At 51.8% G+C, this 12,176-nt stretch overlaps 5 protein-coding genes across 5 annotated transcripts, besides 7 other annotated features; 4 read left to right on the top strand and 1 right to left on the bottom strand.

The window, feature by feature from the left end:
* Positions 1–68: 68 nt before the first annotated feature.
* nemA (Nem1-Spo7 phosphatase catalytic subunit NEM1) lies at positions 69–1,670 on the top strand (the record flags this gene model as incomplete). The annotated part of the gene is made up of 1 exon (XM_001269312.1): positions 69–1,670. One exon carries the CDS (start codon positions 69–71, stop codon positions 1,668–1,670), a length of 1,602 nt encoding a protein of 533 aa, XP_001269313.1.
* A 44-nt stretch (positions 1,671–1,714) lies between these two features.
* Positions 1,715–1,756: a microsatellite.
* Positions 1,757–2,221: 465 nt separating this feature from the next.
* On the bottom strand, positions 2,222–3,516 carry ACLA_026030 (alanine--glyoxylate transaminase; the record flags this gene model as incomplete). The annotated part of the gene is made up of 2 exons (XM_001269311.1): positions 2,222–3,293; positions 3,425–3,516. The coding sequence occupies 2 exons, from the start codon at positions 3,514–3,516 to the stop codon at positions 2,222–2,224; spliced, it is 1,164 nt and encodes a 387-aa protein (XP_001269312.1).
* Positions 3,517–3,860: 344 nt separating this feature from the next.
* Positions 3,861–3,887: a microsatellite.
* An 844-nt stretch (positions 3,888–4,731) lies between these two features.
* ACLA_026020 (vacuolar protein sorting-associated protein 29) lies at positions 4,732–5,549 on the top strand (the record flags this gene model as incomplete). The annotated part of the gene is made up of 3 exons (XM_001269310.1): positions 4,732–4,788; positions 4,954–5,367; positions 5,433–5,549. 3 exons carry the CDS (start codon positions 4,732–4,734, stop codon positions 5,547–5,549), a joined length of 588 nt encoding a protein of 195 aa, XP_001269311.1.
* Positions 5,550–6,359: 810 nt separating this feature from the next.
* On the top strand, positions 6,360–7,262 carry ACLA_026010 (polyadenylate-binding protein; the record flags this gene model as incomplete). The annotated part of the gene is made up of 4 exons (XM_001269309.1): positions 6,360–6,428; positions 6,594–6,850; positions 6,962–7,049; positions 7,110–7,262. 4 exons carry the CDS (start codon positions 6,360–6,362, stop codon positions 7,260–7,262), a joined length of 567 nt encoding a protein of 188 aa, XP_001269310.1.
* A 251-nt stretch (positions 7,263–7,513) lies between these two features.
* Positions 7,514–7,550: a microsatellite.
* A 646-nt stretch (positions 7,551–8,196) lies between these two features.
* On the top strand, positions 8,197–12,148 carry ACLA_026000 (NEDD4 family E3 ubiquitin-protein ligase; the record flags this gene model as incomplete). Its single annotated transcript, XM_001269308.1, has 11 exons — positions 8,197–8,243; positions 8,331–8,393; positions 9,129–9,151; positions 9,259–9,297; positions 9,378–9,483; positions 9,546–9,679; positions 9,787–10,984; positions 11,043–11,336; positions 11,401–11,538; positions 11,595–11,990; positions 12,049–12,148. The coding sequence occupies 11 exons, from the start codon at positions 8,197–8,199 to the stop codon at positions 12,146–12,148; spliced, it is 2,538 nt and encodes an 845-aa protein (XP_001269309.1).
* Positions 8,276–8,316: a microsatellite.
* Positions 8,283–8,316: a microsatellite.
* Positions 8,517–8,551: a microsatellite.
* Positions 8,650–8,677: a microsatellite.
* Positions 12,149–12,176: the final 28 nt, after the last annotated feature.

Here is a 12,176-nt window from a genome sequence, read left to right as displayed (position 1 = left end):
GCTGAGTTCGCTCTCGGTGTCTTCTAGATACCTGCGCCAGCCCCGACTCCCGTGGGTCGTTTGGGAAGATGAACTCTTTGAACATTCTATCTTCCCGAGTCATTGGCCAGTCCTCCAATCCCAATCGCCTGCGTCAAAGGTCGCGCTCGCAAGGAGAGATCAGTCCCTTGGTTCCACCGGAGGATCTATCCAAGCTTCGGTCTTACAGTTACGACAATTTCCGCTCGTCTGATGTCCTGGAGAAAAGCCAAGACAATGCGCCCGAGTTTCAAGCAGAGGTCGATTACTCTGAACACACGTTAGTCGAGAAGACACCTCTGATACAGAGCTTCCAGAGGGGTGGCCCGCTTGCTACGAGAAGTACTCTGGGACTGTTCACACAGCGTTTCTTCGATGCGATTGCGGAAACGATCAAGTTCATTCTCTCAACCTTGGCCGCTCCTGGGGTGTTTATAGCGCAGTGCTTTCGGGACGATGACGGGCATTACTCTCCAGTGGCACCCGTGCGAAAACTACGGCGATCTATGACTGGCTCGACACATTCCTCCAAAAAAGATGTCAAACATGCTGGGACGAGGCGACGGAGCGGGTCTACTCGGAAGCTTCGAAGTCATGCATCTCGAGACTCGATCGCATCGAGCACGTCTGAATCGGAGGGCGATCGTCGAAGCAGTCAAGGCCGAGCGGGCGGCCGATCTCGAGCCTCGAAGTTGAAAACTACAAGTCTGGAGCAACTCTCGGATCAGAGCACTCCTCGCCGTTCCATTCGCATCAAGCTTCATAACGAAGAGGCGCTGAAGCGACAGAGACAGCGCCGATCACAAAGCTCGGATCTTGGTGCAACATCGGAAGCCGGCGAGGTTGGAGCGCAAGCGTCATTGACCCCAAACAGTCTCAAATCACCCACTTCGCCATCTGTTCACAAAGTCGACAAATATCCTCATTCGCCTGTACCACCTCGGCCGCTGATCCCTCCCCGACTTCCATCATATGCCGCTGCTTCCCGAAACTCGCGCGTCCCGCAGAAGACGCTGGTTTTGGATCTTGACGAGACATTAATACACTCGCTGGCCAAGGGTGGTCGTATGTCAAGTGGCCATATGGTCGAAGTCAAGCTTGCCACGCCCATGACGACGACCCTCGCACCTGGCGCCGCGCCTACTACTTTGGGACCGCAACATCCCATTCTCTACTACGTGCACAAACGTCCGAATTGCGACGACTTCCTCCGCAAAATATGCAAATGGTACAAGCTCGTTGTCTTCACCGCTAGTGTCCAGGAGTATGCGGACCCCGTCATCGACTGGCTCGAGCAGGAACGGAAATACTTCCAGGCACGGTACTACCGGCAGCATTGCACGTTTCGGAACGGCGCTTATATCAAGGACCTGAGTTCGGTGGAGCCTGATTTAAGTAAAGTGATGATCCTGGACAACAGCCCGATGAGCTATCTGTTTCATGAAGGTACGCCGTCAGAAAAGTCCCCTCGGGTCTATTCGTTCTCCTTCCCTGACTTTCTGTATACAGATAATGCGATTCCCATCGAGGGCTGGATCAACGACCCCACAGACAACGGCCTGCTCAACCTCATTCCCATGCTCGAAGCTCTACAGTATGTGACTGACGTGCGGGCATTCCTGGCCCTGCGTAGAGGCGAAGGGGAGATATAACAGCAACGAAAGAGACGGAAGAGAAGAGTAAAACAAACTTTCCCAAAAAAAAAAAGGGAAAACAAAAGAAAAGAAAAAAAAAAAAACTGAAACAAGTATACAAGACTCTTCAAAGTTTCATGATACTCGTATATTGCATGCTCAGTCCTACTTTCATGTCTATCATTCTTCGTGTAAAGAAGGGCTTTTTTTCTTTTTTTTCCATGGACGCCGATGATGAATGTCTAATATTATCCATACCCCTTTTTGTCTGATGGCTCTACTCCCTTGTAATCAAGATCGGTTTTTTCCCCCCTTTTTCAGATTGTGATTATTGTCGTGACTTGCTGTCTTATCCTGATGATTGATTCGAGATAGATATATAACGTGCATCATTATCATATTTCATTTTCTAGTTTGTGTTATCATGGCCCTATGTGACTGAGTGATCCGAATGGTAATTCTAAAATGCATTGACAAGTCTTAAATGGTCATTGAATCATGCTACGAGGTGATAAGAAAAGGCAACACCATGGACTCTGGAAGAATAGGTATCGAGTATTCGATTGTCCTTACAGTCCCTTGGCCTGCTTGGCCTCAGTGAGGGCTTCCTTGAGCGCGGCGATGGCCTTATCGATATCGTTGCGCGCGGGGTCCGTCACGCTGACGCCCATGTGGCCGAACCGGATATACCGTGTGGCAACCTCCTTGTGGAGACCAGCTGCGAAGATGACACCGCGCTTCAACAGACCAGGCAGCACGTCGGGGGGAGTCAGGCCCTCGGGCAGGTAGATGGCGGTCATGGCGTGGGCTTGGGCCTCGGGTTGGGCGGCCAGCTGGCTCAGGCCGAGCTCGGCCACGGCGGCCTTGACGCGGTCCGAGGTCTGGGTGTGGATGGCGAAGCGCTCGGCCATGGGGCGTGCGGTGATCTGGGCCAGAGTGGTGTGGAGGGCGTGGATCAGCTGGGTAGGGGGCGTGGCGAAGTAGGAGGGCTTGTTGTTCTCGTAGTTCTGCATGATGGGCATCCAGTTGGCGAGCGAGGCGAAGTACGAGGAGGGAGGGGTCTGGCGCGACTTGAAGCGGTCGATGGCGCGGCCGGACATCATCAGGATGCTCAGGCCGGGAGGGCAGCCGATGGCCTTCTGGCTCGCGGTGAGGACCACGTCCAGATCCCATTCGTCGAAGGCGATCTCCTCGCAGCCCACGCTGCACACACCATCAACGACCACCAGGGTCTCGGGGCTCACGCGGCGGACAACCTCGGTGACATGCTTGATGTCGCTCAGCACACCGGTCGATGTGTCGACGTGGGTGATGGTGATGATCTTGTAGGGCTTCTCCTTAAGGGCTTGCTCGATCTGCTCGAGGGAGGGGCGGTCTCCGATCGGGGCCTTGAGCTGTGTAGCGTTCGCACCGTAGGTCTCTAAGCATGTGGCGAAGGAATCGGCGAAGTATCCGGTGTGAAGAACAAGGGCGTTTTCTCCCTTCTCAATCAGGTTCGAAGCCACAACATCCCAGCCAAGTGTACCACTGCCGGAGATGACGAAGGGCTGAGCGGCGGGGTTGGTGGACTGGAAGAGTCTGCGCAGCAGCGTCAGGGTCTCTCCGAAGACCTTGACGAAGGCAGGGCTGACATGGCTCTCACTGAACAGGAACAAGACAACGTTTATTAGCATGATCCGTCGCAATTGGTCATCATTGTCAATGTATTCATCGACAGAACGGTGGGGCGGGGGGGGGAGTGCAGTAATGGAATTGGGATTGGAATGACTCACGCATAATGGGCCATAGACTGAAGCACAGCATCGTCAAACTCGATGGGCCCTGGAATCAACAAGGTGGAATGAGGGGCTTGGGACGACGACATGTTGGCAGCCGAGGATGGAGATTGCTCTTGGGGAGTGGGAGAGAGGGAGGAGGGGGGCGTGGTGCGATCGAGGGGCTTATATTCCAGATCGTCTGGAACCAGGGAATTTCTCTCGGTCGAGAAGGGAGTGTTAAGCTCAGGCAGAGGGAGACGCTGATCCAGATGTCTGGAGATCAGGCTCAGGCGCTGAGTCGTCGTCTGTTTGGTCGCCAGCGTTCCGATCTCTTCCAGCTCTCAACGGGAGAGCCCGCGGGGTAAAAAGGAGGACGAGGAATCACAAGCTGGGAAGGACAGTGGGAGTCGGGGATCCCCGGGCAGTTGGACAGTAAGTACAGTTGACCGTTTGATATGATACGATATGATATGCTATGTAGCTAAGGAATGGGTGGTTATAGTTCAATAACAATAAGATGCAAATTCAATGGACTGACAGAAGAGGAATTGATTCAAACGGTTATATGGGATCGTAACTTAAAGATCCAAGTGTCCTTTTCGCTCTCAAGTCTCACACGTTCAGAATTCTCTCCCTCTCTCCTTTTCCCGGCCGGGAAATATAAAGCGTCCCAGCATTCGTTTCTACCGGGCGGAGCCTTCCGCACTGCAAGGACGACAACCTCCGCCATCCGTATTGAGGATGAAGCTATTATTTGACTCCCATCTTTAGTGATGGATTGTGTGCTCCGGGAGATGCAATTGATGGGATTTTGCTGTTCTGTTACTCGGTATCTGGTCAAGACCTCATGGTTGGAGTCCACGAGCTCTGTTGAGCGGCGAGATCTATATAAAAATGGGAAATCTACCCCTGTTTGGTATGATGTACTTTCCGGTGAAAGTACTCCCTGATGCATATATTCTTGCATACAAAAAAACGTACCTTTGTCTACTGGGCAGTACCTATTATTGTGCCAGGCGGTAGGACAAATTGGCCATCAACAGGCATAAGCTTTCCCCGCGCAGCTCCATCCACCGATCTACGTAGAGACACTACAGTTTACATGATTATTCTCCAGAAAAACTGTCAAGCTGCTCCCCTGTCATTTATCTACCGTACTTCCATATTGCACTTCAATCATCGCCATCTCACCCTTGACCCTTAGTCTAATTCTCCCCGTCCCTCAACATCTCCCTCCGTTCTGGAATGGGTCTTTGAAGCTCCCCCGTCACATCATTCCCACCCCCCCCCCCCCCACACACACACACACCCAGCAGCCCAGGATGACATCGCGCCTGGTCTTGGTCATTGGTGACCTGTTTATCCCTGATAGAGCTCCGGTAAGTAGCCTGGCTTTAGTCTTCCCCTCTTTCCATGAATTGATGAAACGTCGCGCTTACTTACCATCGCTACTGGTTAGGATCTCCCAGCCAAGGTACCTCCCTGCCCACTGTCGCCTTTCCCCGAACTCTCATGAACCGCCCCTGATTGACACTCCATTGCAGTTTCGGAAACTCTTAACACCGGGGAAGATTGGTCAGATCTTGTGTCTGGGAAATCTCACCGATAGGGAAACGTTCGAGTTTCTCCGCCAGGTTGCCCCCGACTTGCAATTGGTCAAGGGTGACTTCGATGTCGACTCCCCCAACCTTCCCCTCTCCAAGGTCGTGACTCACGGTAGCCTCCGGATTGGATTTACTCATGGACATACTATCATTCCCCCGGGTGATGCCGATGCCCTTCTCATCGCGGCCCGCCAAATGGATGTCGATATCTTGCTGTGGGGAGGCACGCATCGCTTCGAAGCATTTGAAATGGAAGGGAGGTTCTTTGTGAATCCAGGAAGTGCGACAGGTGCCATGAGTACGGGCTATTGGCCGGAGGGGGAGGGACCCGTACCCAGCTTCTGTTTGATGGATGTAAGTATAACATGTCAAACACACCAATGCTGCCGTTGTTCTCGTCCCGTACTAACTTCCAACAGATCCAAGGTGATGTGTTGGTCTTGTACGTCTACCAGCTCAAGACGGATGCCAACGGGGTCGAGACCGTTGCAGTCGAAAAGGTTTCGTTCCGCAAGAACAATGTCCCTTCCTCATGAGTCCACGTCCTTTCTTTCCTGTGCTTGTATATATCCCATAGAAACCCACGATCACGATGCTCTCGTTCCATGTCACTTCGCCTCTCTAGCGTTCCGGTAGATATGTTACAAAGTTCAAATCAACATTTTCATCGATGGTCGACCTGTAAACTTGTGGCGCAGTTCCATTCGAGGTAATGCTTGTCTATAGGTGATGTTGCTAGCTGTTCTGTTGGCCAAATAGCTAGCAAGTGACAGGTTTCAATGGTAGTATGTGTCCGGGTTCGGTAAATATATTTTGGAGCATTGTTAGATGTTGCGCACGACCAGAGTGGCTCGACGCTTCATGAGATTCAGGATACAACTAGCTATTTCTAAGCGCGCTTTATCTGCGTAAGCAAGAGTTCATTATATGTATTTGAATCCCTAAGAAAGTCAGGCGGTCGACTTTTATCAATTCAATATTGCTTCAAAGAATATCTAAATGGCAAAAGCCACTAAGCCGGAAAGAGCAGCATAGCATTAATAAGACGTTGATCAATGAGAGCATCACATTCATTATGATCTCCTGCTATATTATTTGAAATCACAATCCTCCCTGAAGAATATTTTAATTATCTAACTAAACCCATCCAATTCTCTAGGCGAAGATATACTGTGGCCCTTGCATCTTCTCCTTCTTAGTTGTGGTCGGATATATTGTTCTTCCCAAGTGTCGTTCGGCGGGCACTAGGCTAAACGAGTGGAACATCGTCATTGGTATCGACTTTTCCCTTCGCGCGTCGTCAAGAAGAGGAGGGATCACGGTTCACTTCTACAGTTTCATCAAAGATGGCTACCGAAGAGAAGGAAGTTCAGGATGAGCGCCTGGAGGTTCACGAGGAAGGAGGTGACGATGAGGTAAGTTGACAACTGCTCAACTGCAAGCTCTCCAACGAAGTTGAATTCGACCACGAATCCAGCATCCCGGTCTCTCATTACCATTGTTTTCCATCGCGACCGCTCAACACAGTTTGCTACCATGGAAAAGTCTTCGGTACTGACATGGAATCTCCCAAAATACAGGAAGAAATCGAGGCCATGAAGAAACGGGTAGCCGAGATGGAATCCGAAGCCGCAAAGCTGCGCGAGATGCAGGCCACCTTGGACCAGCAGTCTGAGAGCCTGCGTGAAGACAAGGAAGAGATCGATGCCCGGAGCATCTTCGTCGGCAACGTGGACTACGGCGCGTCCCCCGAGGAGATCCAAGCACACTTCCAGAGCTGCGGCTCCATCAACCGGGTCACCATCCTGCTGGATAAATTCACCGGTCAACCGAAGGGGTGCGTGCTTCCAATCCTCATGAGGACATCGAACCACTAGCTTGGCGAGCTGTCTCTTCGTTCTGGATATACCCGGGTCTATTAAACATTTGCTGACCGCCACTGCTGCAGATACGCCTATGTTGAATTCGCCGAACCCAGCCTGGTCGCCCAAGCCCTTGTCCTGAACGAGAGCGTCTTCCGCGGCCGAAACCTGAAGGTGAGCATTCCCCCTTGGGTACATTCTTATGCGAGCGCAACCGAACTAACACCTGACAAGGTCGTCCCCAAACGTACCAACCTGCCCGGTATGACTCGGGGCCGCGGACGGGGAGGCTTCCGGGGTGGTCGTGGCTACCGTGGCGGATTCCCTCCTCGTGGAGGCTATCGTGGAGGTTATCGCGGTCGGGGTCGAGGCTATGCTCCGTATTAGATGCGAGCACACAGCCTTGGCGCCTTGGAAGACGACACCTGCTAGAAGGCCACTGGCTCGACGGAGAACGCCATAGGAAGAAGAGGCTACAATGGCGATGCCGGGCTTGGGCCAAAAAACGGGGACAGGGCTTTATCTATTTGCACGGTAGGAATCCTTTGGAGTTCGGGGTTGGGATATACTGTACGATAACCCACTGCATCACTACCGATGGGGCATGGATCTGATGGGCGGATCACCGAGATGGCCTGTTTCTTCTTTTTTCTTTTCTTTTTTTTTTCTCTTCTTGTTCTGTGACATCATCTTATCTGATTACTGTCATGATCAACCGTCCGGATCTTTACACCATTGGGGCCAAGCAACATATTCAACCTGGATTATTGAGAGCACTACGTTCTTGAGGTGCGGTCGTCCCGTCGAGTAATGTAAAGGGAGGAACAACAGTCACTTCCAGAGATCTGAACCTGCATCGGAGCGCTGGCGAGGTTATTGATAGCACGGGGCAAACTGTATATATTCCTTAGGCATCAACGAAACCCCGCCACTAAGCAAAGTAGTGCCATATACTAGGATTGATTTAGAGAAGTGATATTGTAGAAATGGGGATAGGTGACGGAAGAAACGGCAGCTATTCAAAATTTGCCTCAGACCTCAGTACCTGCTGAATCCGTAGGACGACCATGAATTGTTGCACAATATTCCAGAGAGCTACCAGGTGGTTATATCGATCTTGATATCGAGCACGTGGGGTTGTCCGACCAGCATAGCGAAAGTACCAGTGCTGTTCTACTTATAGAAACGAGCATTACTTCGATAGCCGCTGAGGGGATTGTGACCAAAGAATCTTCAAGGACTTGGGGGACTTTCATCAAACAGGTATCTTGATAGTCTAGTGTTGATATCGACATCGTTCTAACTCCGTAGAAGAGGCAATATGATGACCGTGCCAATGTTACGCCCCGTGGACCTCACAGTAGTTAAGTAAGCCGTAGTTATATGGGACACAAAAGTCCTTTTCCTTTTTTTTTTTTTTTTTTTTTTTTTTTTTTTTTTTCTCGCATAGCATAGACTCTTCGCCACAAACCCACTGAATCATTACAACAGCCGCAGCAGAAACTCGTTGACCAGAATGTATGTCAATGTCTACTAAGCAGCACTCCCACTCCGCTCTCACCCGCTAAGTTCAACTCCTCGCTAAGGTTATTGGCTCGCAGGCGCAACGTCAAGACTGCTTGCTCAGCCCCCCCCCAAAAGACTACTACTTACTACTTACTACTACTACTACTGCTCTAATCCATCTCCAGCCTTACTTCCAATTCCCTTATCGTAAAGACTTTCATCTTCGAAAATTTCATCCACATTTGCTCGGACTCTGCCTCATACTTACAGAAAGAAAGAGGGAGAGAGAGAGAGAGCCACTCCGACCTTGTCCGTTCTGGCCCCATTCCCTGTTCTCATTTCCCGCTCCTCCTCCCCTCCCCTCTTCTCTCGGTCTACGGCCATCCACCGCCTAAGCTACGCTCCGATTCACACGCGACCGCCCAAACCGGATCTACCCATCATCAAAGTACGGCCTGGGAGATTCAACTGCTTGCCATACGGTCGTCCTGTCTGTGGGCAGCGGTGGATGAAAGCCGCAGATTACTCTATCGGCACCTCGCCTTGATCGGCCTTGAATAATCCCCGAGGCGTCATACTGCCAGCACAGAAATGGGATCCAACCTGCCATCGTAAGCGACTAACCCCTCTCCCCTCGTTGTGGCATCCAGCTAGCGGCGCTGGATGGCTTTACCTGTCCGATTTTCTCTCTTTTCTATGCGGTGCGTTTGATGGCCAGTTGCTAACGAGCGATGTGTCATGGAACAGTCAGCCGAACCTCAGGCTCACAAGTAAGGACGCAACCACAGATCCCAAGTCCCTACACCATCTCCGATATTCGTTGGATATTCATCGCAAGATGTTCTTAGTCCCAGACACTGACCGTTTCCTGTTGTAGTTATCGCGGCAGATGGGTTATACAAGCGCGATGTCTTCCGTAGGTCATACCACTTCTGCACCGGTCCTGATAAATCCTGTCATCGTCCGTTGTATCTAACCACTTCCTTCATCTTGCAGGATTTCCAGATCCGTTCGCCGTGGCCACAGTTGGTGGGGAGCAAACCCAAACGACGTCGGTGATCAAGAAGACATTGAACCCGTATTGGAATGAGATGTTTGATCTGTATGTGATTCGTGACTCCCACCGTTTCCCAGGAGCGCTCGGTGCTGATGATCTCTGTGCAGGCGGGTCAATGAAGAGAGTATCCTTGCGATTCAAATCTTTGATCAGAAGAAATTTAAGAAGAAGGATCAGGGGTTTCTCGGCGTGATTAATGTGCGGATCGGAGATGTGATCGATCTTGAGATGGGTGGTGATGGTGAGTGGTCAAACCCCCCCCGCCAGGCTTGTTGCCTACCTACCTACACTCTGATTATACGGGACTTTGGCTGACCTTCTGACTTCTAACCTGCCTCTCCGACATAGAAATGCTTACTAGGGATCTGAAAAAGTCAAACGACAACCTTGTCGTGCACGGGAAGCTTATCATCAATTTGTCTACGAATCTGAGCACACCGAATACCAACCAGGCGAACGGGCTGCATCGATCGCATATTCAGCCGTCGACATCAAGTGGGCTCGTCCCGCAGGTTGGCGCGTCAGCCGCGCATCCCGCCGCGAGCCCAGCTCCTATCGATCCGGCCGCCTCGAACCCGTCTCTGCACCCCCAGCGTGTTCCTTCGACCAACCGGCCGCCCAGCACCGTAGCGCCTGGTGCCGCCGCTGGTGCTACTCCCACTAACACGCAGGGCTCTCGCACCAATCTGAGTTCGTTCGAAGACAGTCAGGGTCGACTGCCAGCCGGATGGGAACGACGGGAGGACAACCTGGGACGAACCTACTATGTGGATCACAACACACGGACGACCACCTGGACGAGGCCATCGTCGAATTACAATGAGCAAACGCAACGCACTCAACGTGAGGCCAACATGCAGCTGGAACGGAGAGCCCACCAAAGTCGAATGCTACCGGAAGATCGCACTGGCGCTAATTCACCCAATCTTCCCGAAACCTCACAGCAGGCTCCTACCCCGCCGGCCGGTGGTAGTGCCAATGCTGTGTCGATGATGGCGACGGGAGCCACCACTGCAGGCACTGGCGAGCTTCCTCCGGGGTGGGAGCAGCGCACAACCCCCGAGGGACGACCGTACTTTGTCGACCACAACACGCGCACCACGACCTGGGTGGATCCCCGGCGGCAGCAGTACATCCGGATGTACGGTCAGAACGCCAATGGCACAAATACCACGATCCAACAGCAGCCGGTATCTCAGCTGGGACCTTTGCCCAGTGGCTGGGAGATGCGCTTGACCAACACGGCGCGGGTGTACTTTGTGGACCACAACACCAAGACGACCACATGGGACGATCCCCGCCTGCCGTCGTCGTTGGATCAGGGCGTGCCTCAGTACAAGCGTGACTTCAGGCGGAAGCTGATCTACTTCCGGTCTCAACCCGCTCTGCGGATCATGTCCGGACAGTGCCACGTCAAGGTTCGCCGGAACAATATCTTCGAGGACTCGTACGCTGAGATCATGCGGCAGAGTGCTTCGGATCTGAAGAAGCGCTTGATGATTAAGTTTGATGGCGAAGACGGTCTCGACTACGGTGGTCTGTCTCGGTATGTTGAACCCACTCTGGGTAGAATTGCGGCCTGATTTGCTAACAACATTGTCTAGTGAATTCTTCTTCCTTCTTTCCCACGAAATGTTTAATCCTTTCTATTGTCTATTCGAATACTCCGCGCACGATAATTACACCCTTCAGATTAATCCCCATTCCGGCGTGAACCCCGAGCATCTCAACTATTTCAAGTTCATTGGCCGAGTGGTCGGCCTTGCCATTTTCCACCGTCGTTTCCTTGATTCTTTCTTCATCGGGGCATTCTACAAAATGATGCTTCGGAAGAAGGTCTCTCTGCAAGATATGGAGGGTGTGGATGAAGATTTGCATCGCAATCTTACTTGGACTCTGTGCGTTGTGGTTCCTTTTTTTGGGGGGGAGTTTCAGTCGACGCCGGATTCTAACCATTTACAGGGACAATGATATCGAGGGCGTCTTGGAACTTACTTTTGCCGTTGATGACGAGAAGTTCGGCGAGCGTCGTACTATCGATTTGAAGCCTGGTGGTCGGGATATCCCTGTCACCAACGAGAACAAGGGAGAATACGTCGAGTAAGTGGTTTTTTTTGCATGGTGATCACCGACAAATGCTAACCAGGGGGGGTTAGACTGGTCACCGAATGGAAGATTGTCAAGCGTGTCGAGGAACAGTTCAACGCCTTCATGTCCGGCTTCAATGAGCTAATTCCCGCGGATCTGGTCAACGTGTTTGACGAGCGCGAACTGGAGCTGCTGATTGGAGGTATTGCGGATATTGATGTGGACGACTGGAAGAAACACACCGACTACCGCGGCTACCAAGAGTCGGACGACGTCATTCAGAACTTCTGGAAGGTCGTTCGCACCTGGGATGCTGAGCAGAAGTCGCGTCTCCTCCAATTCACCACTGGTACCTCTCGTATCCCCGTCAACGGATTCAAGGATCTTCAAGGCTCCGATGGACCGAGACGGTTTACCATCGAGAAATCCGGTGATCCCGTGGCATTGCCCAAATCTCACACATGGTATGTTGAGTTTACTCATCGTATCGTATCTGGTCCGCAAAGCTAACGATATCTCCAGCTTCAACCGTCTGGATCTCCCTCCGTACAAGACATACGAAACGCTTGAACACAAGATGTCCATTGCCGTGGAGGAAACATTAGGTTTTGGACAAGAATAGTCGATTTCAGTCTCTCAAAGGGGGCGAG

The sequence above is a fragment of the Aspergillus clavatus genome, genomic scaffold (assembly GCF_000002715.2).
Source record: "Aspergillus clavatus NRRL 1 1099423829805 genomic scaffold, whole genome shotgun sequence".
NCBI lineage: Eukaryota > Fungi > Ascomycota > Eurotiomycetes > Eurotiales > Aspergillaceae > Aspergillus > Aspergillus clavatus.
Note: the sequence above shows the minus strand (reverse complement) of the source record. Positions and strands in the feature narration are given on the sequence as shown.